The following is a 26649-nucleotide window of genomic DNA, read 5'->3' as shown; positions in this document are numbered from 1 at the left end:
AGTTATCTCTCTATCATTAAATAAATTGTTATATTTGGTTTTTACTTGATTCCTAGTATACAAAACTAAATTACATTTTGCTTTGTTAATATGAAAAATGACTGGTTCATGTTCTGTTCTCCACAGAGCTGTGCGGTAAAAATATGCCTAAGGATGGAGATAGATTTGAATCAATGCCTGGATTTTTATAACTTCCAAAAATGTCCAATCTAAATTGTTTGCTGCTTCATCTTGGCAGTGATAGGTTCTTACTGCCTCAAAGCCATTATGGTGGAACATAATTGATATGTCCAATATTTCCTCCCAAATTCCACTTTTTGACCTCATCTTTTTGAATTACGATACCTCAAATCTGCTAACCTAAAAAATGCATATAAAATCCGGGATCTGTTACTCCCATGTAATTAATATGTCAGGGATCTTCAGACCAGTTGTATTCGCAAAGCTATGGCTGCTGCAGTTTTGCAACAGTCAGCTATAGTCTGACTTACGACTGAATTATGATCAGGATTTCCAACACTCCCTGACAGTTCCCAGACAAAGTCAATGGGGAAAACTGGCAGGAAGTCAGAAGTTGCTCCCGCTCCCACTGCTTTTTTCCCCTCTCCTCTGGTTATTCTGCTTCTTTATTTACTTAAGGAAACTTTGAAAGGGATCACAGGTTTTTCTATGGCAAGATCCTTCTTATTAGAGCTTTCCAGATGAACTTGATCTCTACCAGAATCCATTTTTCACATCCCTGTCCCCCATTAAACTTCAGCTCAAAGCAGGTACTCTCTAGAAAGGCATTATAACATTCAAGATTGTGCTCGAGGTACAGAAGAGAAATAAAAGGATGCCCAGGAGAACATTCATTGAGGGAAGTAATGCACAGAACTTTATTGTCATGGTGTGCTTCATTTGGCTATTTTAGAAGCTGCTTCCTGTTGTCTTTGCATATGCATACAGTGATCAAATACACTATCAAAGCTGGCAGAGAGCAGCATTGACAGGTAAGCTTGAAAGAAATAAGCTTTTATAATAAAAAAGGAATGCTTTGGGTCTCCTGCTTGTTCCAAAGCACCCCTTTCTAAGGATTTGCACAACCCTAAAATGTATCCAAATAAATGTATATATAGACAATAAAAATCACTTGAACGCGATTAACTAATCATTTTACACATTAGCTATTGGAACATCCTCTGTGACAACCAGTAAAAACAATCTTCTTTTTACCTAACCCGCATGTCCCTTTGTTGAACTTTGATGGATGATCCTAGGTTCTAAAATTACTTGTCCTTTTTCTTATTCTTATTGAAGAATGATTGTAGCTGTTTTTCATATGAATGTTGAGACATGCATATTTCTGGAAACCTGAGCACAAAGTATTTTGCTTGTATTTTCTGTTCCAGCTTGAGCAAATCTGCTAACCTAGTCTGTTCATGCGACCTGAACTTGTAACTTGAGAAGCTTCTGTTTTTTTCAATACCATAATTGTCTCATTTATGAAGAAACCTGTCCTGGAGTTCTAGAGACTTGGCCAATTATTACCAAAAACCCTTTAGCACACTCTTCATAAAGGAATTTCTACATCCACTCAGTATCTATTAATAGTTAATCTGCTGTAGTATAAATCTGACCTCCATAGCAAAGCAAGTATTAAAGAGACTGGACTGGACAGAAGACTGACATAAAAAGGGAGGAGAAATTGTGGATTTGCCCTGACAAAGAACTGGCTTGCTGAAAGTAAGTAGGAGACACTGCGACAGAATACTGGTGATTCCTAAGGGAAAATCCTGGGTTATGTTCAAATGTGAGCTGAAAGGGAAGGAAGGTTACAGTGGGAAGTGGAGAAAGTGCATTGGTTTGTGCTTTCCCTTGGCAGGAATCTTGAATAAATTTGTTGTTTTGATGAGATAGAGGGCATCCCAGTTTGGGAGTGACTGGAAGATATGGAGAAATTGACTCTCATTCAGGTATTTCTATGTCTTTGTTCTACCCATCAGCTTCAAGACCCAAAACTATGCTGGTCCTCTCCTGTCCTTACAAACTGCGCTTATTGGAGGGAATGCTGAGGAAGAATCTCCCTCAGGCAATTGTGGTAATTCTGAAACATTTACTAGAACATTGAGGTAGAGTCTTGACAATAATTTCGTTTTCTAGAACTTAATATTTGGCACTCAGGATGAATAAAGTATATTACGTTTTTTGCTTACATTTACCAAAAATTGCAAGAAACAATTCCTGGAAAATACCTATATCTAAAATATGATCCATGTAAAATAACATGTATTGTAGAATCATAAAGATATAAAAGTACACTCAGCCAGGTGCACCTAATGGGCATAGATCCCTTATGAATAGAGAGTTGAAGGGCAAATCTGCAGTTTTCTGCATAATAGATGAAATTCCTTCATCTTATTCAGCAACAGAAAGAAATAATTCTGGAACATGAGCAACATGTGGGGAAGGGGGAGTGATAGAACTTTAGGGGAAAGTTCTTGCAGCAAATCTAAATTAATGCCACTCTCCTTTTCTCCATGGATTGATCTTAGGCTGATTCCCATAACTGCACTGGCACTTTACTCTTGACAGGTGCACGGAGCAGTCATGAACATAAATCGGGGGAATCCAGTTCATCACGAGGTGATTGTGGATTCATGGCCAGAGTTCAAAGTTGTCCTCACCAGACCATCCAAAGAGGTAATAAACAGCTTTGGCGATTTTGAGAGAGGGGGGGAGAGAAGAAGGAAGGAAGGAATATTTAGGAGTTCTTAACCAACCTGAGGGACAATCTAAGGTACTGCTAATCTAAGGTACTGCTGCTTTTTGGGAAGAGGCTACATTTGGCTTTTTCAAAAGAAGAAGGCATTGCACTGATCAAGTTGTTTCTATCATTTCATCTCCACATTAGAAAAAAAAATGCTTGGCAAATGGTTGATGCAAGTGATATGAGGAAGAAGTGAATCAGGAGATTATATATGAGCTCCATGCCTTTCTTCTAGATTGTCACAGATCCCTCAGACATGTATTCCAATGTGTATGGAGCATTTTATCAGGATCTGGATGCGTATCGGAGGCTTGTAAAGGATACGGATGCTGTCAACTGGGACCACACCTTCCATCTCTTTGGTAATAGTCCTTTTTGAAGGAGTGAAGAAAAGGCATTAACTGAAAAATATACAATGTATTCTCAGATAGGTTTTCCTATTACAGTATATAGGCAGTGACATCAGAATGAATATGGCTCAAGCATTCTTAATTACCACTGAAGCCCCCTCCCCCCCAAGAAGATAATAAGTGCATGCTCCCTTCTCACTTTATTCCAAACACTAACTGTACAGTGATGTTGTCACCTTCTGGCAATATTTTCTTTATGACATTTGCCTATTCCTTTCCCAATGTGAACTCAGTCCATCTCAGCAGGTTGTATGACTATCAAATTAAACATGACCCACCTCTAGATTAAACTGCAGGAATGGTAATTTGGATTGATCCAGACTAAAATCATGTGAAAAAGAACGTACACCCTCTTAGAGTCCTATGGTTTTCCATATCAGAACATAGTAAAAATAATCTGGTCTTTAGCAGTTCTTGAAAGTAGGTAAATACAACCTCAAATGAGCAACAACAGGTAAGATATTACACCATGCCATCATTTATTTTACAAAAAGAAAACCAACATGGAGAAGCCATAGGTGAAAATCTACGTACACTTTTCACACTTACAACCACTGCAGAATCCCTGTGGTCACATGATCAAAATTCAAATGCTTGCCAACTGACTCATATTTGTGACAGTTGCAGTGTCCATGGATAATGTACCTCTCAGATGTCTTGCCTATTTGTACTTCCAACTTGTGCACACAGCCTTTTCTTGGTAAATGAATGTTTTATTATTTTTTCCAGGGACTCAAGAAGGGATACCCGAAGCTACCGAGGATGCAGCAGCTGCTAAACAAACAAAGTTATCTGTAACTCCTCACTTCCTCTATGTGCTTTCTCATCCAAATAAATTGCCAACTGGTAGGTGAGTGACCATCCTGTTGGCCATCACCACTGTTATACCGTTGAGGCCTGAGATAGAACTGTTAAGGCATTCTGAAGATTTTGTTACAATCAGGCTCCCACAGTAATGGCTGAGGAAATCTTCATTCACATTGCTTATGGGTCAATGCGGGCGCCAAAATCAACAGGATTCCTATAGGATACATTGATTCCTCCAGGGACAGAGAGGCAGAATCACAAAGGAGGAGAGGTATAACAGACAGCATGCCTAGAAAAGATAGGGGGGAAAAACAGTAAACAGCATGATGGTCTTTGAAAAAATGAGTAATTGTTAAAAGTGTAAGCGTTGAGGTTTTCCTAAATGGTTGGCTTTCTGAAGGCAGGATGTTAGAGCAAATGGGATGAGGAATACAGTAATGCTAACACAAATCTGATTAGCAGTTTCAAACACTGTAGTACAACATCAGTAGGTTTTGTAGACTGATTGCAAATTTCACAAAGTAAAAGATTATCCATTAGCAAAGACCGTGATACAGGATCACATTTCCTAATTTCATTATTATTTTTTGCCTGTCCAAAGTTCAGTTAGTCTGGCCTGGGGTGGGGAGGAGAGAGAAAGACTTTCTGAAACTGCCATCTCATAAAAATTGAATGTTTGTATTTTATTCTTTATCATTTTATAATACATGAGACACTGGAAATGTGTTCCCATCATCATGGGTAGCATTTTAACCAAAAATAGAATTCCTCACTTTGATGGAGAAAAATGGAATCAATTCATGATTCTGCACTTTTCCAGAAACAGAATGATCATAAATCATGCCTTGGATAAGCAGTTGCCCTTTCTGGGAACAGCTCACACTGCTCTAGCTGGCAAATGTTGGACTAGATCAGAGGTGGGAAATGATGGCCTCTTTATGACTTGTGGACTTCAATTCCCAGAACCTTGGACTAAATAGATAAACTAACCATTTAATTCTCTGTTCTCAACTCTTTGGTTTTGTTCTTTTTGCCTTTCACCTTTTCCAGGGTAGAGCCCGGCTTCAGACTTTCCTCCTTGAATAGTTCCAACGTTGATCTGCTGAATGAAACATGGCCCTATGGGCGCAATGAACAAAGCCGCAGGTATCTGGCCAAAATGATACAGCATTTCCCTAGCAGTGCCATTCTGAACCAGGAGGGACAACCTATCAGCTGGTCATCAATGAATCTTTTTGGCACACAAGTGCACGGATATACCCTCCCAGCATTCCGCGGGAAGGGATATTTAGCTATAACATCTAAGGCACTTTCTATGCAGGCCTATAATGCTGGATATCCTTTATATGGCTTTGTTGTACTAAAAAATAACACTATGCAGAATGTGTTGGAAAAGGGAGGGTATCAGAAAGTATCTGAGCTGAGCTACTTGTGCTTTAATGACACCAGTTAGCAGAACAGAATGAAGGACAGAAGCTATTTTCCTTGATTTAATCAGATTTTTGTCACCTGCTCCCTGAACTCTGAGAGATACTTAAACACTACCTATTTGATAGCTATAGGATACCATCCAGATGCCCTGTGGTGGTGGTGGTGGGGAGATCAGGCTTATGAAGAATATGTCTCTGAAATTTCTTTGATTGTCTTCAGCCAATGTTTGTTTGTTGACCAGGCCTATTCTTAAATGTCTCATTCTTTGACTTAAGATAATATTTAGGATTTGAATTCTACCTCAACCCAAGTTCTCCACAGGCTTCCTAGAGCTGCTGGAGGCCTTTTCAGATGATGTCAACTGCTGGCCAGATTCAGCTCTTCTTCCTCTTTGTACCTCTGAGGAGGCAGTCAATGACAGCATGTTAAATGTGGTTGGCAAGCAATGACAGTATGTTAAATGTGGTTGGCAGGCATTTGACAAATTAAGTGTAATTTTCAAGCACAACCTCCCTGAAGAGAAAAAATAATAATTAGCGTGTCTACTTGTTCTAATATATGCCAGCAAAACATGGACGCTAACCTCACAATCTACATAAGTGGCTCAAAGAGCCATGGAATGATACATGCTCGGCGTCACAGGACACTATAGAAAGACCTGCATGTGGATCAGAAAACAAACAATGCCATAAAAAGAGTAAAAGAACTAAAATGGAAATGGGCTGGTCACATAACAAGACGAACTGATGGCAGGTGGACCAAAGCAATCATATAATTGATCCTACTTGATAAAAAGCATCCACAAAAGAGACCTAAAATCAGATGGAGCAACATCACCAAGTATTTCAAGCCCAACTGGCAAAGAAAAGCTCCAGACCGTGTTGGTTGGAAGCATGTGGAAGAGGCCTTTGTCTTGGAATGGATAGACAATGGCTCTAATGATGACAAGAGTTGTTGCTTTTGAATTGATTCCTCTGCAATTTACAAGTTGAACTAATATAATATTTCTTTTTTACACTATGAATGGAAAAAATACTAACCGTAGACTAAACTCCCCTGCCATATCAGCAATGTACATGCATTGAGGGACTCTGCTTAAGTCACCCTTCTCTAATTGAAAAATTGACATTACAAGGAATGATCCACTCAATCACAATTGTTCCAAATAAAAGGTTTTTTTTTTTACCTTGAAACCTGTTTCAAAGGTTTTTCCGATTCCCAAAATATAGTGAAAGGATTGGTCAAATCACCTATAGTCTAAACATAATATATTCTGTATAAATAGAATATCTGAGAACCAAGTAATGGATCTTGGATGCCTCATATTCTAAGAAGTGATTCATTAGCAGATATGATTACTCATTATTATACATTGCTATTCAAAATACCTTTTTTTAGCTACTGTTGCACCAATTCTTTTATTATCGATACAGAATACATGAAAAGTTACAGATAATGTAATCAAATTACCTTATAAGTGACCAGGAACCAATGTTAGACTTTAGGAAAGTAAATGTTAATTGAGTCTTTTAAAAATGGACAGCATGCTATAAATTGAAATTCGAAAGGAGAAACAAGCTCCAAAGAGATTGCTTTGGGTATGAAAAACAAAATCTGGAAGAAGAGCCTCAAACCTTAAAAATGGGGAGCATTCAATATCACTATGGCTGAACTGTGTACCCATAGAGTGAGAAGTGAAAAGGAGATACCCAGAAAAAAAGAAACAGAACAATGAGAAGAGAGTGATGCCCTGAATCTATATGAACAGATTCAGAAAACTACAAATCAGAATAAGATGAGGCTGATGAGGAAATGCCAACTGCAATGAAAGAGTGTTATTTGGTGCGCTGATATTAACAGTGCAGGATCAAGGCAAGTTTGGGGGTTTCGCCTACAGAAAATGGAAGAATAGTAATGGGAAGGGGAGAGGGAGAAAGGAGAAATGCTTTCTCAGCTAGAAGAATAATGTTCTTCCTAACCTGATGGAAGAAACATGGGGAATACAGTTCGGGGCTGATAAAGATATAATATTTTTGGAAAAAATATCCTTCTGGGTTTGGCTCCAAGTGGGGAGAAAGACACTGGAGACGTGGAGGCTGCTTGGAAAGATGGTTTTAATGGTGGACAGGACCACATGGCTTGAGTCCTGAACAGAAAAGGTGATCACATGCTTCAATGTTGATGGAGAAGAAAAGAGAAAGGAAAGCAAGCAAGGAAGAAAAGCTGAGTCCCTGGTTTTATGCCTTCTCTGGCCTTTGATCTTGAGCTTGTATTCTGATTGGTTGTCAGACTTCCATGGGGCCATGCAGGGGCAACTCTCTAGACTGCATTTTGAATCCAGGTTTGGTTGAGTTCTCAGATGCCATGTGGTCAGTTGGGTAAAAGGCCAATATTATCATGCCTCAATCCCATCACTCTGGAGCTGAACTGAAAAACTCTTTATTATGTAAAGTGGACTAGCTCAGGCTTTAATGGCTCATTGACAAAGGGGGATGGGCAGGAAGCTGCAGGCAGCTATTCTGTCTTTTAAAACAAGTTTCTTTCTTTTCACATCCAGAGAAATATTCTGCCCTTTCAATATTTCCTAGGATCTTTCATTTTTCTGGGAGAGGGCTGGCTGATAACTTCCTATAATATGATCCACAAATGCTACATGAAATTAAGTAGGTGCAGGTGAATTATCCCAGAGTTGAAGGGGGCTGACCAAAGAAAACCCATAACTGCAAACCAGAAAATTTGGAAGATGCTAAAAAGAGCAAAATTAGTGTTGAAGAAGCAAAAGACAGAGGAGTCAGGAAATGTACAGATCACCATAGACTTGTCAAAAACAAGGAGTTCCAGAGTAACTCCTTTATTTTTGATCTACAACAGCAATCACAACCCAAGTTCTGCATTAACTTTGAAGGAAATGTCAAGTGGGTTCACAGAGTCAGCCCTAGTTAACAAAGTGATCAACAATTGAAAGGGTGTGAGGGGAGGGGAGGAGGGAGATGTTGGTCAGAGTTTTTTAAGGACATGAACCAGGAGGTGGTTCAATAGTTAATCATAGGACAAACATCATAATTCAATATTACATAATAAAAACTGAAACCCTGTCAAATCTAAGAGGATTGTTCTTCATCAGCGACCAATGTAAGGTCCTACAGTATCTCTGATGGGAAAAATGAAATACATAGGCAGAGGATTGGGGAAGCCTGGCATGGCAGCAGAGCTCATGAGAAGATCTAGGGTATCAAACACACAACTGGCTGGACACAAGCAAACACTGGGATGCAACACCCAGAAAAGCTAATAGAGGATGAAGCTGTCTAAAAAAGGAACCAATGTGCCCAAACCAGAGAAGGAAATCATCCCATATATTCTGCAGGGACAAGACTGCACTTGAGATTCTGTTCAATGTTTTTTAAAAGGAGGAGGGAGAAATGGGAGACAGTTCAGAGGACAACTCTTAAGCTGGTGAGAAGTCTAGAAAACATTACCTATGAGGAATGATTAAAGAAACTAAGCTATAAATATTGTGAGGCGTTCATGTACAATATGATCTTTTTTTGATCAAAATACACTATATAATTCTGTGACTTAGGCTCCATTCAATCCGTAGTTGATCAGGAAGACTTTTTCTGAGAATCTCCATCACTGACAGAGACCATTTCATCCCCTTGGTCTCCAGCAAGCAAGGAAGGTGATTCATAAAGAATTGAAGAACTTCTGCCACTTTGCCTCCTTCAGGTTTGCTCACCAAAAGACACCTTTGTGGGACCTGCAGGGCCGCCTTTGACCTGGCCAGCCATGCTGATCCTGACCTGCTCTTCCAAGCTGCAGCTGCTGGAGAGAGTGTTGCGAAAGGGGCTCCCCGAAACAATGCTGGTAATCACTTGTTCCGTGTTCCTCTTCTCTTTGTGTAAATATAAGAGCAGGGAAGCATGGCAGGACTGCGGGGAAGGGAGCAAGCAGCCTATTCCCTTCCCCACGGCCTTGCCATGCTTCCCTACCTTCCACATGGCCTTACCGGCGGTTCCCTATGCCCGCTTGCCTTCTGAAGTCGGCGTCCAGCCCGGCCTGGCCAGTGGGTAGGCAGCCGTCCCTTGCTGGAAACGCAGATGCTGCTGCCGGATGCGTCCACGCAGGATAACTCCCCGGGAAGGGCTCCATCTATGTGCCCAGACCAGGGGTGTGTGTGTGTGTGTGTGTGTGTGTGTGTACACGTGTGTGTGTATGTGTGCGTGCGTGTGTGTTGCTTCTCAGCCTTTTGGCTAAGATCAACTATATTATCTGTGTTTTGTGTGTGTGTGTGTGAGAGAGAGAGAAAGAGAAAGAGGAAGGAAGGAAGGAAGGAAGGAAGGAAGGAAGGAAGGAGGTCAGAGTGACAAAAGAAAAAAGAAAGAAAGAAAGAAAGAAAGAAAGAAAGAAAGAAAGAAAGAAAGAAAGAAAGAAAGAAAGAAAGAAAGAAAGACTTTGGACCACAATTGAGGCCAAAATTTTGGTTGCTAAGCAAGAGTGTTGTTAAGAGACTTTCACCACATTTTACAAGTTGGCCACGCCCACCCGGTCACATGACTGCCAAGCCCTGTCCATAAAATTGGCCAAACCCACAAAATAAACCACACCCACAGAACCAGTAGTAAAAAAATTTGAAACCCACCTGAGGTGTACCTGAAATATTGCAAACAAGAGAACCTATCTTTGCTGATTTCTTCTGCTATAGAAAATCCAAAAATTTCAGTGGTCTTTCAGTGACAGTGAATTCCTACAACTCACCCATCATAGCATTTGGCTCTCCACAGACTGACTCAGCCAATCACAGATGGTTTTCACCGACAGAGCAAATTCCTACATCATACCAATTGTAGCATTTGGCCCTCGAAAGACTTTGGGTGGTTCTGAATCAGCCAATCAGAGTTGGCTCACTTCTGCACCCAGATCCAAGCAGAATCTCTCCTGCACTAGGTCTTCCTGACCTTCTTTTTAATTGAAGGTCTGTGGGGCAGTGATGCACATCAACCGTGGAAACCCAGCTCAACACGAAGTCGTGGTGGACTCTTGGCCAGAATTTAAAGCTGTTCTTACCCGACCACGGAAGGAGGTAGGAAATTACCACAGAATGGCTTTTCCCACAGCTCCCTGGCAAAAAAAACAACCCACAAGAAACATAGGTATCCAGGACACAAAAAATACATTTAGGGGGTGCTGTAGCACTTTGCCTTTCACTTTGACCTCACCAACTCAAGAACTCCTCCATATGGTCTCTGCCATGTGCTCTATTCCTGCTGCTCTGAGTGTCTTTATGCCTCTTCCTGTAGGTGGTGAAGGACAACAGGGATTATTATGCCAACCTGCATGCTGCTTTCTATCGGGAGGAAGATGCCTGCAGAACCCTCCTGGAAAACAAAGATGCCGTAGACTGGGACAAAGCTTTCCAGCTGCAAGGCAAGGCCAGGCTCCTGCAATTTATTTTCCACCCCTTAGGAGATTTTGGAAAGTGCTAAAAATCTGCTCGTTCCCTCAAATCTAGCCAAAGAGGAGAAATCTATAAGCTTATGCCACTCTCCATTCCAGCCATCTCCATTTCCTTGTGGCTGGTGAATGTTTTTGTGCCACCAATTTGCAGAGAATTAGGAGCAAAGAGAAGATAAGGTTTCACTCTGAACTTCAGATTGGTTTCCTGTGATATTTCCATTCTACCCAGGTCTCCAGGATGGGCTCTATCAGGCTGTGAAAGTCATGGCAGAGGCTAGATGTGTCCACACGGAGCCCTCTTTCTACCAGGCATTGCTGCACCCAGATGCAGCCACATTGTGTCAGAATCAGTGAGTGATCATACTCTCTTTCTAAGGGAACTATTTTGAGATTCAATTCCATGCAATTATCTGGAATTCAATGATGAAATTAAGGACTTCTGAAAGTTTAATAATTAACCATATCCTCTGCAGAAATCTAGGATTATGTTTTATTTCATTTATTTGTTACATTTCTGTGGCAGCCCATCTTAGCCATTGATTCCAAGTGGCTTACAGTTTATAAAACTTATTACAATTAAAAATGTAAAAAAAAAAACAATAAAACCAGTTAAAATGTTAGAAACATCCAACTTGAGATACACAAGAGCAAGCTGTTGTTTCTCATATTTGTAAGAAAGAGAGAGAGAGAGGGAGGGAGGGAGGGAGGGAGGGAGAGAGGGGGGGAGAGGGAGAGAGAGAGAGGTTTACATATACAGCCCCAGTGGTTATAGTGGAGAATTTCTCATTCTCTACCAACTTGGAAGATGTGGAATGGACAATATGTAATAGAGAGCCAGGATTAGACTTGAAAGAATTCCCTGAGTACAACTGCTCCATTGGTTTCTCCAAAAGCAATTACATAAAAGATATGATGATTTAAACAAACAAAAAAAGGATCCCAAATAGATGGCTGCACTTTCAAGAGACTGTTAAGGGGATATTTCCAAATAACTGAGATATGTGTATTTCAAATACTGGATAACTCTTAGATTATGGTTTCTCTTGAAAAATCTACTCTAGTTAGACTTTTTGTTTTGCTGGGTGTGAGCAAATATTTTTTCCCAGTATGGTGAGATCCTTTTGTTCCACCTTCACTATTGCCTTCTCTTTCCTTTCAGGCTCAGAAGTGAGCCCCTCCACTTGGGGACACTCAGCCCATCTGATGCAGCTCTGGTCAATGACAGCTGGGATTTTGCAGGCAATGATCGGAGCCTGCGCTACCTCAGGGGCCTGATTGAGGACTTCCCAAATGCTTGCCTCCGAGATCAGGAAGGGCAGCTGGTTGCCTGGAGCCTAAGTGATGCCATTGGGTGTCTGACACATGGCTTTACTCTTCCTGAGTACCGAGGAAAGGGTTGTATGAAAACAGTATTGCAGGCACTAGCCAGAAAGTTGCAGGCTAAAGATTTTGCCTTATATGCAGCAGTTCTGCCAGAGAACCAGAACTCCAAGAATTTTTTATTTAGTCAGGGCTTTCATCTCTTGTCTTTGACAAACTATGCGTTTTTGTTCACTCCAAATCACCTGAAATAGTCTGCAGCATTTTTCCTCCTAGAATCAGTGGCACCACTACTGGCTTCATTAGACTGAGAGGTTGGGAGTATATTTGAACCTTAGGTTTAAGGGACCGCCTCTTTGGATCTATTCAAGATTAAGTCTGAAAAGAATCACAAGGACCAAGAATAGTTCTCAATGAATGAACATTCCAAAATAGAACACTGGAAAACAGTGACGGCCAACCTTTTGAGCTGAGTATGTCAAACATTTAGAAAGTGCCTAACTTAAATCTGCTGGTGCGTCACCATCCCACAAACAAAAGAGGAATAATTCTCTATTCCCTCCTCCATCTAGGCGACCCTGAACAGCAACTCTCAGTGGTGGCTGCTGGAAAGAAGCAGAGATCTGAGCCTGACCCTCAACCCTAGCATCACTACTGCCAGTGAAAATGGTCATCTCGCATCATTCCCCAAAGTTCACAAGCCTTAGGGAATGGTGCAATGGCTCTAGTGGCCCAAGACTTCCCTGGATCTGCCACATGCCTTTAACAATAGCAATAGCACTTAGACTTATATACAGCTTCATAGTGCTTTTTATAGCCCTCTCTAAGCAGTTCACAGAGTCAGCCAATCTGGGTCCTCATTTTACCGACCTCGGAAGGATGGCTGAGTCAACCTTGAGCCTGGTGAGATTCTATCTGCCAAATTGCAGGCAGCTGGCAGTCAGGAGAACTAGCCTGCAGTACTGCACTCTAACCACTGGGCCACTGCAGTTCTTTACCTTCAGGCGGTGCTTTCTTTCTGTTGTCAGGCCCTTGCAGCTGATGTGAGGCTGATGTGGGTCATACAAGGCTTTTGTTCTTGAAGAAGCTTCAGAGAATACACTTCCATGGCTTCTGCTGCCTCTGAAAACCACGTAAAAGTATATATCCCATTATCACTCAGTTTTTGGAAGCCTCGCAAGAGCATACCCTCTTCTCATGCGGCGTCTGCAGCTTCCAAAAATTGCACAAGAATGGGACTGTGCTTTCAAGAATAGTTGTCAAGTGTTGGTGAATGCATGCCACCAAAAACAGTGTGTCATAGATTTGCCATCACCTCTTTATGTTTCCCATTGCTTTGCCGTAGCATACCTTTTACATCCTATCAGGCTCCAGCACTTTGCACCTGAATCTCTTTTATATGTGAGAGAACACCTCCACCCCACCACTGCTTTGGGTCTCCTGCTTGTTCCAAAGCACCCCTTTCTAAGGATTTGCACAACCCTAAAATGTATCCAAATAAATGTGTATATAGACAATAAAAATCACTTGAACGCGATTAACTAATCATTTTACACATTAGCTATTGGAAAATCCTCTGTGACAACCAGTAAAAACAATCTTCTTTTTACCTAACCCGCATGTCCCTTTGTTGAACTTTGATGGATGATCCTAGGTTCTAAAATTACTTGTCCTTTTTCTTATTCTTATTGAAGAATGATTGTAGCTGTTTTTCATATGAATGTTGAGACATGCATATTTCTGGAAACCTGAGCACAAAGTATTTTGCTTGTATTTTCTGTTCCAGCTTGAGCAAATCTGCTAACCTAGTCTGTTCATGCGACCTGAACTTGTAACTTGAGAAGCTTCTGTTTTTTTCAATACCATAATTGTCTCATTTATGAAGAAACCTGTCCTGGAGTTCTAGAGACTTGGCCAATTATTACCAAAAACCCTTTAGCACACTCTTCATAAAGGAATTTCTACATCCACTCAGTATCTATTAATAGTTAATCTGCTGTAATATAAATCTGACCTCCATAGCAAAGCAAGTATTAAAGAGACTGGACTGGACAGAAGACTGACATAAAAAGGGAGGAGAAATTGTGGATTTGCCCTGACAAAGAACTGGCTTGCTGAAAGTAAGTAGGAGACACTGCGACAGAATACTGGTGATTCCTAAGGGAAAATCCTGGGTTATGTTCAAATGTAAGCTGAAAGGGAAGGGAAGTTACAGTGGGAAGAGGAGAAGGTGCATTGGTTTGTGCTTTCCCTTGGCAGGAATCTTGAATAAATTTGTTGTTTTGATGAGATAGAGGGCATCCCAGTTTGGGAGTGACTGGAAGATATGGAGAAATTGACTCTCATTCAGGTATTTCTATGTCTTTGTTCTACCCATCAGCTTCAAGACCCAAAACTATGCTGGTCCTCTCCTGTCCTTACAAACTGCGCTTATTGGAGGGAATGCTGAGGAAAAATCTCCCTCAGGCAATTGTGGTAATTCTGAAACATTTACTAGAACATTGAGGTAGAGTCTTGACAATAATTTCGTTTTCTAGAACTTAATATTTGGCACTCAGGATGAATAAAGTATATTACGTTTTTTGCTTACATTTACCAAAAATTGCAAGAAACAATTCCTGGAAAATACCTATATCTAAAATATGATCCATGTAAAATAACATGTATTGTAGAATCATAAAGATATAAAAGTACACTCAGCCAGGTGCACCTAATGGGCATAGATCCCTTATGAATAGAGAGTTGGGCGAATCTGCAGTTTTCTGCATAATAGATGAAATTCCTTCATCTTATTCAGCAACAGAAAGAAATAATTCTGGAACATGAGCAACATGTGGGGAAGGGGGAGTGATAGAACTTTAGGGGAAAGTTCTTGCAGCAAATCTAAATTAATGCCACTCTCCTTTTCTCCATGGATTGATCTTAGGCTGATTCCCATAACTGCACTGACACTTTACTCTTGACAGGTGCACGGAGCAGTCATGAACATAAATCGGGGGAATCCAGTTCATCACGAGGTGATTGTGGATTCATGGCCAGAGTTCAAAGTTGTCCTCACCAGACCATCCAAAGAGGTAATAAACAGCTTTGGCGATTCTGAGAGAGGGAGGGAGAGAAGAAGGAAGGAAGGAATATTTAGGAGTTCTTAACCAACCTGAGGGACAATCTAAGATACTGATAATCTAAGGTACTGCTGCTTTTTGGGAAAACGCTACCTTTGGCTTTTTCAAAAGAAGAAGGCATTGCACTGATCAAGTTGTTTCTATCATTTCATCTCCACATTAGAAAAAAAAATGCTTGGCAAATGGTTGATGCAAGTGATATGAGGAAGAGGTGAATCAGGAGATTATATATGAGCTCCATGCCTTTCTTCCAGATTGTCACAGATCCCTCAGACATGTATTCCAATGTGTATGGAGCATTTTATCAGGATCTGGATGCGTATCGGAGGCTTGTAAAGGATACGGATGCTGTCAACTGGGACCACACCTTCCATCTCTTTGGTAATGGTTCTTTTTGAAGGAGTGAATAAAAGGCATTGAATGAAGAAAATACAATGTATTCTCAGATAGGTTTTCCTATTACAGTATATAGGCAGTGACATCAGAATGAATGTGGCTCAAGCATTCTTAATTACCACTGAAGGGCCCCCCCCTTCTCACATTATTCCAATCACTAACTGTACAGTGATGTTGTCACCTTCTGGCAATATTTTCTTTATGACATTGTAATTCTTTGCCTATTCCTTTCCCAATGTGAACTCAGTCCATCTCAGCAGGTTGTATGACTATCAAATTAAACATGACCCACCTCTAGATTAAACTGCAGGAATGGTAATTTGGATTGATCCAGACTAAAATCACGTGAAAAAGAACGTACACCCTCTTAGAGTCCTATGGTTTTACATATCAGAACGTAGTAAAAATAATCTGGTCTTTAGCAGTTCTTGAAAGTAAGTAAATACAACCTCAAATGAGCAAAAACAGGTAAGATATTACACAATGCCATCATTTATTTTACAAAAAGAAAACCAACATGGAGAAGCCATAGGTGAAAATCTACGTACACTTTTCACACTTACAACCACCGCAGAATCCCTGTGGTCACATGATCAAAATTCAAATGCTTGCCAACTGACTCATATTTGTGACAGTTGCAGTGTCCATGGATAATGTACCTCTCAGATGTCTTGCCTGTTTGTACTTCCAACTTGTGCACACAGCCTTTTCTTGGTAAATGAATGTTTTATTATTTTTTCCAGGGACTCAAGAAGGGATACCCGAAGCTACCGAGGATGCAGCAGCTGCTAAACAAACAAAGTTATCTGTAACTCCTCACTTCCTCTATGTGCTTTCTCATCCAAATAAATTGCCAACTGGTAGGTGAGTGACCATCCTGTTGGCCATCACCACTGTTATACCGTTGAGGCCTGAGATAGAACTGTTAAGGCATTCTGAAGATTTTGTTACAATCAGGCTCCCACAGTAATGGCTGAGGAAATCTTCATTCACATTGCTTATGGGTCAATGCGGGCGCCAAAATCAACAGGATTCCTATAGGATACATTGATTCCTCCAGGGACAGAGAGGCAGAATCACAAAGGAGGAGAGGTATAACAGACAGCATGCCTAGAAAAGATAGGGGGAAAAAACAGTAAACAGCATGATGGTCCTTGAAAAAATGAGTAATTGTTAAAAGTGTAAGCATTGAGGTTTTCCTAAATGCTTGGTTTTCTGAAGGCAGGATGTTAGAGCAAATGGGATGAGGAATACAGTAATGCTAAAACAAATCTGATTAGCAGTTTCAAACACTGTAGTACAACATCAGTAGGTTTTGTAGACTGATTGCAAATTTCACAAAGTAAAAGATTATTCATTAGCAAAGACCGTGATACAGGATCACATTTCCTAATTTCATTATTATTTTTTGCCTGTCCAAAGTTCAGTTAGTCTGGCCTGGGGAGGGGGAGAGAGAAAGACGATCTGAAACTGCCATCTCATAAAAATTGAATGTTTGTATTTTATTCTTTATCATTTTATAATACATGAGACACTGGAAATGTGTTCCCATCATCATGGGTAGCGTTTTAACCAAAAATAGAATTCCTCACTTTGATGGAGAAAAATGGAATCAATTCATGATTCACTTTTCCAGAAACAGAATGATCATAAATCATGCCTTGGATAAGCAGTTGCCCTTTCTGGGAACAGCTCACACTGCTCTAGCTGGCAAATGTTGGACTAGATCAGAGGTGGGAAATGATGGCCTCTTTATGACTTGTGGACTTCAATTCCCAGAACCTTGGACTAAATAGATAAACTAACCATTTAATTTTCTGTTCTCATCTCTTTGGTTTTGTTCTTTTTGCCTTTCACCTTTTCCAGGGTAGAGCCCGGCTTCAGACTTTCCTCCTTGAATAGTTCCAACGTTGATCTGCTGAATGAAACATGGCCCTATGGGCGCAATGAACAAAGCCGCAGGTATCTGGCCAAAATGATACAGCATTTCCCTAGCAGTGCCATTCTGAACCAGGAGGGACAACCTATCAGCTGGACATCAATGGATCTTTTTGGCACACAAGCGCACGGATATACCCTCCCAGCATTCCGCGGGAAGGGATATTTAGCTATAACATCTAAGGCACTTTCTATGCAGGCCTATAATGCTGGATATCCTTTATATGGCTTTGTTGTACTAAAAAATAACACTATGCAGAATGTGTTGGAAAAGGGAGGGTATCAGAAAGTATCTGAGCTGAGCTACTTGTGCTTTAATGACACCAGTTAGCAGAACAGAATGAAGGACAGAAGCTATTTTCCTTGATTTAATCAGATTTTTGTCACCTGCTCCCTGAACTCTGAGAGATACTTAAACACTACCTATTGGATAGCTATAGGATATCATCCAGATGCCCTGTGGGGGGCGGGATCAGGCTTATGAAGAATATGTCTCTGAAATTTCTTTGATTGTCTTCAGCCAATGTTTGTTTGTTGACCAGGCCTATTCTTAAATGTCTCATTCTTTGACTTAAGATAATATTTAGGATTTGAATTCTACCTCAACCCAAGTTCTCCACAGGCTTCCTAGAGCTGCTGGAGGCCTTTTCAGATGATGTCAACTGCTGGCCAGATTCAGCTCTTCTTCCTCTTTGTACCTCTGAGGAGGCAGTCAATGACAGCATGTTAAATGTGGTTGGCAAGCAATGACAGTATGTTAAATGTGGTTGGCAGGCATTTGACAAATTAAGTGTAATTTTCAAGCACAACCTCCCTGAAGAGAAAAAATAATAATTAGCGTGTCTACTTGTTCTAATATATGCCAGCAAAACATGGACGCTAACCTCACAATCTACATAAGTGGCTCAAAGAGCCATGGAATGATACATGCTCGGCGTCACAGGACACTATAGAAAGACCTGCATGTGGATCAGAAAACAAACAATGCCATAAAAAGAGTAAAAGAACTAAAATGGAAATGGGCTGGTCACATAACAAGACGAACTGATGGCAGGTGGACCAAAGCAATCATATAATTGATCCTACTTGATAAAAAGTATCCACAAAAGAGACCTAAAATCAGATGGAGCAACATCACCAAGTATTTCAAGCCCAACTGGCAAAGAAAAGCTCCAGACCGTGTTGGTTGGAAGCATGTGGAAGAGGCCTTTGTCTTGGAATGGATAGACAATGGCTCTAATGATGACAAGAGTTGTTGCTTTTGAATTGATTCCTCTGCAATTTACAAGTTGAACTAATATAATATTTCTTTTTTACACTATGAATGGAAAAAATACTAACCGTAGACTAAACTCCCCTGCCATATCAGCAATGTACATGCATTGAGGGACTATGCTTAAGTCACCCTTCTCTAATTGAAAAATTGACATTACAAGGAATGATCCACTCAATCACAATTGTTCCAAATAAAAGGTTTTTTTTTTACCTTGAAACCTGTTTCAAAGGTTTTTCCGATTCCCAAAATATAGTGAAAGGATTGGTCAAATCACCTATAGTCTAAACATAATATATTCTGTATAAATAGAATATCTGAGAACCAAGGAATGGATCTTGGATGCCTCATATTCTAAGAAGTGATTCATTAGCAGATATGATTACTCATTATTATACATTGCTATTCAAAATACCTTTCTATCTTTCTGAATTATTATTCAGCCACCCACACTTGTGAAAAACATTATAGTACAAAAACCAAATACAGTTAGTCTGTGACTTACCATAGTTCATTTAGTGACCATTCAAAGTTACAACGGCAACAGAAAAAAGTGACTTACAACTGTTTTTCACACTTACGACCATTGCAGCATCTCACAATCATGGATCAAAATTAAGATGCTTGGCAACTGAGTCATATTTATGATAGCTGCAGCGTGCCAGGATTATGTGATCACCTTTTGTTACCTTCTCCCAAGCAAAGCCAATGGGGAAGTCAGATTCACTTAACAACCATGTTACTAACTTAGTAGCTGCAGTGATTTGCTTAACAACTGTGGCCAAAAAGATTGTAAAATGGGGCAAAACTCACTTAACAAATGTCTGTCTTAGGCTTAGCAACATAAATTTTGGGCTGAATTGTGATTGTAAGTTGAGGACTACCTGTAGAAGCTAAGTTGAAAAGATGGGTTGTGAATGTCAATCATAGAAAAATAAACTACGGTGTTTGAGCTCTATTTTTCTTTGGTTTATAACCAGATTGAATCAAAGTAAAACTATTTGCTAGCTCAATTATGCCTATTCTTTTTTCTGGGCCTCCAGCACAGAAGACAAAGGTACCATCCTGTTAATGATTCATTTTTCAGGAATAAAAGTATTGATTGAATAACCAAGCAAGGATGGTATCATGTGGCCTCCGAATCCCTTTGAGTCTCCCTCTGCCCCCCTCTTCCTCCTCCTCTCAGCCAGGTGTGTCCTTTTGCAAGGAAGCATTACAGGTTTCATTGACGTTGCATTGCAGACTTTTCTTCAGAAGAAATGTATATTGATAAGACAAAACTTTTTTAGCTACTGTTGCACCAATTCTTTTATTATCGATACAGAATACATGAAAAGTTACAGATAATGTAATCAAATTACCTTATAAGTGACCAGGAACCAATGTTAGACTTTAGGAAAGTAAATGTTAATTGAGTCTTTTAAAAATGGACAGCATGCTATAAATTGAAATTCGAAAGGAGAAACAAGCTCCAAAGAGATTGCTTTGGGTATGAAAAACAAAATCTGGAAGAAGAGCCTCAAACCTTAAAAATGGGGAGCATTCAATATCACTATGGCTGAACTGTGTACCCATAGAGTGAGAAGTGAAAAGGAGATACCCAGAAAAAAAGAAACAGAACAATGAGAAGAGAGTGATGCCCTGAATCTATATGAACAGATTCAGAAAACTACAAATCAGAATAAGATGAGGCTGATGAGGAAATGCCAACTGCAATGAAAGAGTGTTATTTGGTGCGCTGATATTAACAGTGCAGGATCAAGGCAAGTTTGGGGGTTTCGCCTACAGAAAATGGAAGAATAGTAATGGGAAGGGGAGAGGGAGAAAGGAGAAATGCTTTCTCAGCTAGAAGAATAATGTTCTTCCTAACCTGATGGAAGAAACATGGGGAATACAGTTCGGGGCTGATAAAGATATAATATTTTTGGAAAAAATATCCTTCTGGGTTTGGCTCCAAGTGGGGAGAAAGACACTGGAGACGTGGAGGCTGCTTGGAAAGATGGTTTTAATGGTGGACAGGACCACATGGCTTGAGTCCTGAACAGAAAAGGTGATCACATGCTTCAATGTTGATGGAGAAGAAAAGAGAAAGGAAAGCAAGCAAGGAAGAAAAGCTGAGTCCCTGGTTTTATGCCTTCTCTGGCCTTTGATCTTGAGCTTGTATTCTGATTGGTTGTCAGACTTCCATGGGGCCATGCAGGGGCAACTCTCTAGACTGCATTTTGAATCCAGGTTTGGTTGAGTTCTCAGATGCCATGTGGTCAGTTGGGTAAAAGGCCAATATTATCATGCCTCAATCCCATCACTCTGGAGCTGAACTGAAAAACTCTTTATTATGTAAAGTGGACTAGCTCAGGCTTTAATGGCTCATTGACAAAGGGGGATGGGCAGGAAGCTGCAGGCAGCTATTCTGTCTTTTAAAACAAGTTTCTTTCTTTTCACATCCAGAGAAATATTCTGCCCTTTCAATATTTCCTAGGATCTTTCATTTTTCTGGGAGAGGGCTGGCTGATAACTTCCTATAATATGATCCACAAATGCTACATGAAATTAAGTAGGTGCAGGTGAATTATCCCAGAGTTGAAAGGGGCTGACCAAAGAAAACCCATAACTGCAAACCAGAAAATTTGGAAGATGCTAAAAAGAGCAAAATTAGTGTTGAAGAAGCAAAAGACAGAGGAGTCAGGAAATGTACAGATCACCATAGACTTGTCAAAAACAAGGAGTTCCAGAGTAACTCCTTTATTTTTGATCTACAACAGCAATCACAACCCAAGTTCTGCATTAACTTTGAAGGAAATGTCAAGTGGGTTCACAGAGTCAGCCCTAGTTAACAAAGTGATCAACAATTGAAAGGGTGTGAGGGGAGGGGAGGAGGGAGATGTTGGTCAGAGTTTTTTAAGGACATGAACCAGGAGGTGGTTCAATAGTTAATCATAGGACAAACATCATAATTCAATATTACATAGTAAAAACTGAAACCCTGTCAAATCTAAGAGGATTGTTCTTCATCAGCGACCAATGTAAGGTCCTACAGTATCTCTGATGGGAAAAATGAAATACATAGGCAGAGGATTGGGGAAGCCTGGCATGGCAGCAGAGCTCATGAGAAGATCTAGGGTATCAAACACACAACTGGCTGGACACAAGCAAACACTGGGATGCAACACCCAGAAAAGCTAATAGAGGATGAAGCTGTCTAAAAAAGGAACCAATGTGCCCAAACCAGAGAAGGAAATCATCCCATATATTCTGCAGGGACAAGACTGCACTTGAGATTCTGTTCAATGTTTTTTAAAAGGAGGAGGGAGAAATGGGAGACAGTTCAGAGGACAACTCTTAAGCTGGTGAGAAGTCTAGAAAACATTACCTATGAGGAATGATTAAAGAAACTAAGCTATAAATATTGTGAGGCGTTCATGTACAATATGATCTTTTTTTGATCAAAATACACTATATAATTCTGTGACTTAGGCTCCATTCAATCCGTAGTTGATCAGGAAGACTTTTTCTGAGAATCTCCATCACTGATAGGGACCATTTCATCCCCTTGGTCTCCAGCAAGCAAGGAAGGTGATTCATAAAGAATTGAAGAACTTCTGCCACTTTGCCTCCTTCAGGTTTGCTCACCAAAAGACACCTTTGTGGGACCTGCAGGGCCGCCTTTGACCTGGCCAGCCATGCTGATCCTGACCTGCTCTTCCAAGCTGCAGCTGCTGGAGAGAGTGTTGCGAAAGGGGCTCCCCGAAACAATGCTGGTAATCACTTGTTCCGTGTTCCTCTTCTCTTTGTGTAAATATAAGAGCAGGGAAGCTTGGCAGGACTGCGGGGAAGGGAGCAAGCAGCCTATTCCCTTCCCCACGGCCTTGCCATGCTTCCCTACCTTCCACATGGCCTTACCGGCGGTTCCCTATGCCCGCTTGCCTTCTGAAGTCGGCGTCCAGCCCGGCCTGGCCAGTGGGTAGGCAGCCGTCCCTTGCTGGAAACGCAGATGCTGCTGCCGGATGCGTCCACGCAGGATAACTCCCCGGGAAGGGCTCCATCTATGTGCCCAGACCAGGGGTGTGTGTGTGTGTGTGTGTGTGTGTGTACACGTGTGTGTGTATGTGTGCGTGCGTGTGTGTTGCTTCTCAGCCTTTTGGCTAAGATCAACTATATTATCTGTGTTTTGTGTGTGTGTGAGAGAGAGAGAGAGAGAGAAAGAGGAAGGAAGGAAGGAAGGAAGGAAGGAAGGAGGTCAGAGTGACAAAAGAAAAAAGAAAGAAAGAAAGAAAGAAAGAAAGAAAGAAAGAAAGAAAGAAAGAAAGAAAGACTTTGGACCACAATTGAGGCCAAAATTTTGGTTGCTAAGCAAGAGTGTTGTTAAGAGACTTTCACCACATTTTACAAGTTGGCCACGCCCACCCGGTCACATGACTGCCAAGCCCTGTCCATAAAATTGGCCAAACCCACAAAATAAACCACACCCACAGAACCAGTAGTAAAAAAATTTGAAACCCACCTGAGGTGTACCTGAAATATTGCAAACAAGAGAACCTATCTTTGCTGATTTCTTCTGCTATAGAAAATCCAAAAATTTCAGTGGTCTTTCAGTGACAGTGAATTCCTACAACTCACCCATCATAGCATTTGGCTCTCCACAGACTGACTCAGCCAATCACAGATGGTTTTCACCGACAGAGCAAATTCCTACATCATACCAATTGTAGCATTTGGCCCTCGAAAGACTTTGGGTGGTTCTGAATCAGCCAATCAGAGTTGGCTCACTTCTGCACCCAGATCCAAGCAGAATCTCTCCTGCACTAGGTCTTCCTGACCTTCTTTTTAATTGAAGGTCTGTGGGGCAGTGATGCACATCAACCGTGGAAACCCAGCTCAACACGAAGTCGTGGTGGACTCTTGGCCAGAATTTAAAGCTGTTCTTACCCGACCACGGAAGGAGGTAGGAAATTACCACAGAATGGCTTTTCCCACAGCTCCCTGGCAAAAAAAACAACCCACAAGAAACATAGGTATCCAGGACACAAAAAATACATTTAGGGGGTGCTGTAGCACTTTGCCTTTCACTTTGACCTCACCAACTCAAGAACTCCTCCATATGGTCTCTGCCATGTGCTCTATTCCTGCTGCTCTGAGTGTCTTTATGCCTCTTCCTGTAGGTGGTGAAGGACAACAGGGATTATTATGCCAACCTGCATGCTGCTTTCTATCGGGAGGAAGATGCCTGCAGAACCCTCCTGGAAAACAAAGATGCCGTAGACTGGGACAAAGCTTTCCAGCTGCAAGGCAAGGCCAGGCTCCTGCAATTTATTTTCCACCCCTTAGGAGATTTTGGAAAGTGCTAAAAATCTGCTCGTTCCCTCAAATCTAGCCAAAGAGGAGAAATCTATAAGCTTATGCCACTCTCCATTCCAGCCATCTCCATTTCCTTGTGGCTGGTGAATGTTTTTGTGCCACCAATTTGCAGAGAATTAGGAGCAAAGAGAAGATAAGGTTTCACTCTGAACTTCAGATTGGTTTCCTGTGATATTTCCATTCTACCCAGGTCTCCAGGATGGGCTCTATCAGGCTGTGAAAGTCATGGCAGAGGCTAGATGTGTCCACACGGAGCCCTATTTCTACCAAGCATTGCTGCATCCAGATGCAGCCACATTGTGTCAGAATCAGTGAGTGATCATACTCTCTTTCTAAGGGAACTATTTTGAGATTCAATTCCATGCAATTATCTGGAATTCAATGATGAAATTAAGGACTTCTGAAAGTTTAATAATTAACCATATCCTCTGCAGAAATCTAGGATTATGTTTTATTTCATTTATTTGTTACATTTCTGTGGCAGCCCATCTTAGCCATTGATTCCAAGTGGCTTACAGTTTATAAAACTTATTACAATTAAAAATGTAAAAAAAACAAACAATAAAACCAGTTAAAATGTTAGAAACATCCAACTTGAGATACACAAGAGCAAGCTGTTGTTTCTCATATTTGTAAGAAAGAGAGAGAGAGAGAGAGGGAGGGAGGGAGGGAGGGAGGGAGGGAGAGAGGGGGGGAGAGGGAGAGAGAGAGAGGTTTACATATACAGCCCCAGTGGTTATAGTGGAGAATTTCTCATTCTCTACCAACTTGGAAGATGTGGAATGGACAATATGTAATAGAGAGCCAGGATTAGACTTGAAAGAATTCCCTGAGTACAACTGCTCCATTGGTTTCTCCAAAAGCAATTACATAAAAGATATGATGATTTAAACAAACAAAAAAAGGATCCCAAATAGATGGCTGCACTTTCAAGAGACTGTTAAGGGGATATTTCCAAATAACTGAGATATGTGTATTTCAAATACTGGATAACTCTTAGATTATGGTTTCTCTTGAAAAATCTACTCTAGTTAGACTTTTTGTTTTGCTGGGTGTGAGCAAATATTTTTTCCCAGTATGGTGAGATCCTTTTGTTCCACCTTCACTATTGCCTTCTCTTTCCTTTCAGGCTCAGAAGTGAGCCCCTCCACTTGGGGACACTCAGCCCATCTGATGCAGCTCTGGTCAATGACAGCTGGGATTTTGCAGGCAATGATCGGAGCCTGCGCTACCTCAGGGGCCTGATTGAGGACTTCCCAAATGCTTGCCTCCGAGATCAGGAAGGGCAGCTGGTTGCCTGGAGCCTAAGTGATGCCATTGGGTGTCTGACACATGGCTTTACTCTTCCTGAGTACCGAGGAAAGGGTTGTATGAAAACAGTATTGCAGGCACTAGCCAGAAAGTTGCAGGCTAAAGATTTTGCCTTATATGCAGCAGTTCTGCCAGAGAACCAGAACTCCAAGAATTTTTTATTTAGTCAGGGCTTTCATCTCTTGTCTTTGACAAACTATGCGTTTTTGTTCACTCCAAATCACCTGAAATAGTCTGCAGCATTTTTCCTCCTAGAATCAGTGGCACCACTACTGGCTTCATTAGACTGAGAGGTTGGGAGTATATTTGAACCTTAGGTTTAAGGGACCGCCTCTTTGGATCTATTCAAGATTAAGTCTGAAAAGAATCACAAGGACCAAGAATAGTTCTCAATGAATGAACATTCCAAAATAGAACACTGGAAAACAGTGACGGCCAACCTTTTGAGCTGAGTATGTCAAACATTTAGAAAGTGCCTAACTTAAATCTGCTGGTGCGTCACCATCCCACAAACAAAAGAGGAATAATTCTCTATTCCCTCCTCCATCTAGGCGACCCTGAACAGCAACTCTCAGTGGTGGCTGCTGGAAAGAAGCAGAGATCTGAGCCTGACCCTCAACCCTAGCATCACTACTGCCAGTGAAAATGGTCATCTCGCATCATTCCCCAAAGTTCACAAGCCTTAGGGAATGGTGCAATGGCCCTAGTGGCCCAAGACTTCCCTGGATCTGCCACATGCCTTTAACAATAGCAATAGCACTTAGACTTATATACAGCTTCATAGTGCTTTTTATAGCCCTCTCTAAGCAGTTTACAGAGTCAGCCAATCTGGGTCCTCATTTTACCGACCTCGGAAGGATGGCTGAGTCAACCTTGAGCCTGGTGAGATTCTATCTGCCAAATTGCAGGCAGCTGGCAGTCAGGAGAACTAGCCTGCAGTACTGCACTCTAACCACTGGGCCACTGCAGTTCTTTACCTTCAGGCGGTGCTTTCTTTCTGTTGTCAGGCCCTTGCAGCTGATGTGAGGCTGATGTGGGTCATACAAGGCTTTTGTTCTTGAAGAAGCTTCAGAGAATACA

General features: G+C 41.1%; 4 protein-coding genes across 5 annotated transcripts; all 4 read left to right on the top strand.

Moving 5' to 3' along the window:
* The first annotated feature begins 1014 nt into the window (after positions 1-1014).
* Positions 1015-6670, top strand: LOC116512691 (glycine N-acyltransferase-like protein 3). 2 transcript variants are annotated; one of them, XM_032223300.1, is made up of 6 exons: positions 1015-1725; positions 1986-2080; positions 2575-2682; positions 2985-3111; positions 3889-4009; positions 5017-6670. In XM_032223300.1, exons 2-6 carry the CDS (start codon positions 2003-2005, stop codon positions 5417-5419), a joined length of 837 nt encoding a protein of 278 aa, XP_032079191.1. In that variant the 5' UTR covers positions 1015-1725; positions 1986-2002; the 3' UTR covers positions 5420-6670. The 2 variants fall into 2 exon arrangements, with proteins under 2 accessions (XP_032079191.1, XP_032079200.1); XM_032223309.1 differs by lacking the exon at positions 1015-1725 and having other exon boundaries at positions 2038-2111.
* Positions 6671-9130: 2460 nt separating this feature from the next.
* On the top strand, positions 9131-13001 carry LOC116517155 (glycine N-acyltransferase-like protein 3). Its single transcript, XM_032229964.1, has 5 exons — positions 9131-9264; positions 10373-10480; positions 10698-10824; positions 11084-11204; positions 12014-13001. Exons 1-5 carry the CDS (start codon positions 9187-9189, stop codon positions 12426-12428), a joined length of 849 nt encoding a protein of 282 aa, XP_032085855.1. The 5' UTR covers positions 9131-9186; the 3' UTR covers positions 12429-13001.
* Positions 13002-13113: 112 nt separating this feature from the next.
* On the top strand, positions 13114-19369 carry LOC116503639 (glycine N-acyltransferase-like protein 3). Its single transcript, XM_032210196.1, has 6 exons — positions 13114-14294; positions 14555-14649; positions 15141-15248; positions 15551-15677; positions 16436-16556; positions 17559-19369. Exons 2-6 carry the CDS (start codon positions 14572-14574, stop codon positions 17959-17961), a joined length of 837 nt encoding a protein of 278 aa, XP_032066087.1. The 5' UTR covers positions 13114-14294; positions 14555-14571; the 3' UTR covers positions 17962-19369.
* A 3157-nt stretch (positions 19370-22526) lies between these two features.
* Positions 22527-26357, top strand: LOC116517248 (glycine N-acyltransferase-like protein 3). Its single transcript, XM_032230129.1, has 5 exons — positions 22527-22661; positions 23738-23845; positions 24063-24189; positions 24449-24569; positions 25388-26357. The coding sequence occupies exons 1-5, from the start codon at positions 22584-22586 to the stop codon at positions 25800-25802; spliced, it is 849 nt and encodes a 282-aa protein (XP_032086020.1). The 5' UTR covers positions 22527-22583; the 3' UTR covers positions 25803-26357.
* The last annotated feature ends 292 nt before the right edge of the window (positions 26358-26649 follow it).

The sequence above is a fragment of the Thamnophis elegans genome, chromosome 1, assembly GCF_009769535.1.
Source record: "Thamnophis elegans isolate rThaEle1 chromosome 1, rThaEle1.pri, whole genome shotgun sequence".
Taxonomy (NCBI): domain Eukaryota; kingdom Metazoa; phylum Chordata; class Lepidosauria; order Squamata; family Colubridae; genus Thamnophis; species Thamnophis elegans.
Note: the sequence above shows the minus strand (reverse complement) of the source record. Positions and strands in the feature narration are given on the sequence as shown.

Coding starts and splice junctions, on each gene's coding strand:
- LOC116503639 (XM_032210196.1), top strand. CDS start 14,572: ATGCTGGTCCTCTCCTGTCCTTACAAACTGCGCTTATTGGAGGGAATG. Junction 14,650..15,140: donor ATCTCCCTCAGGCAATTGTG/GTAATTCTGAAA, acceptor TACTCTTGACAG/GTGCACGGAGCAGTCATGAA. Junction 15,249..15,550: donor TCACCAGACCATCCAAAGAG/GTAATAAACAGC, acceptor CCTTTCTTCCAG/ATTGTCACAGATCCCTCAGA.
- LOC116517155 (XM_032229964.1), top strand. CDS start 9,187: ATGCTGATCCTGACCTGCTCTTCCAAGCTGCAGCTGCTGGAGAGAGTG. Junction 9,265..10,372: donor GGCTCCCCGAAACAATGCTG/GTAATCACTTGT, acceptor TTTTAATTGAAG/GTCTGTGGGGCAGTGATGCA. Junction 11,205..12,013: donor GCCACATTGTGTCAGAATCA/GTGAGTGATCAT, acceptor CTTTCCTTTCAG/GCTCAGAAGTGAGCCCCTCC.
- LOC116512691 (XM_032223300.1), top strand. CDS start 2,003: ATGCTGGTCCTCTCCTGTCCTTACAAACTGCGCTTATTGGAGGGAATG. Junction 3,112..3,888: donor CCACACCTTCCATCTCTTTG/GTAATAGTCCTT, acceptor TATTTTTTCCAG/GGACTCAAGAAGGGATACCC. Junction 4,010..5,016: donor AATAAATTGCCAACTGGTAG/GTGAGTGACCAT, acceptor CACCTTTTCCAG/GGTAGAGCCCGGCTTCAGAC.
- LOC116517248 (XM_032230129.1), top strand. CDS start 22,584: ATGCTGATCCTGACCTGCTCTTCCAAGCTGCAGCTGCTGGAGAGAGTG. Junction 22,662..23,737: donor GGCTCCCCGAAACAATGCTG/GTAATCACTTGT, acceptor TTTTAATTGAAG/GTCTGTGGGGCAGTGATGCA. Junction 24,570..25,387: donor GCCACATTGTGTCAGAATCA/GTGAGTGATCAT, acceptor CTTTCCTTTCAG/GCTCAGAAGTGAGCCCCTCC.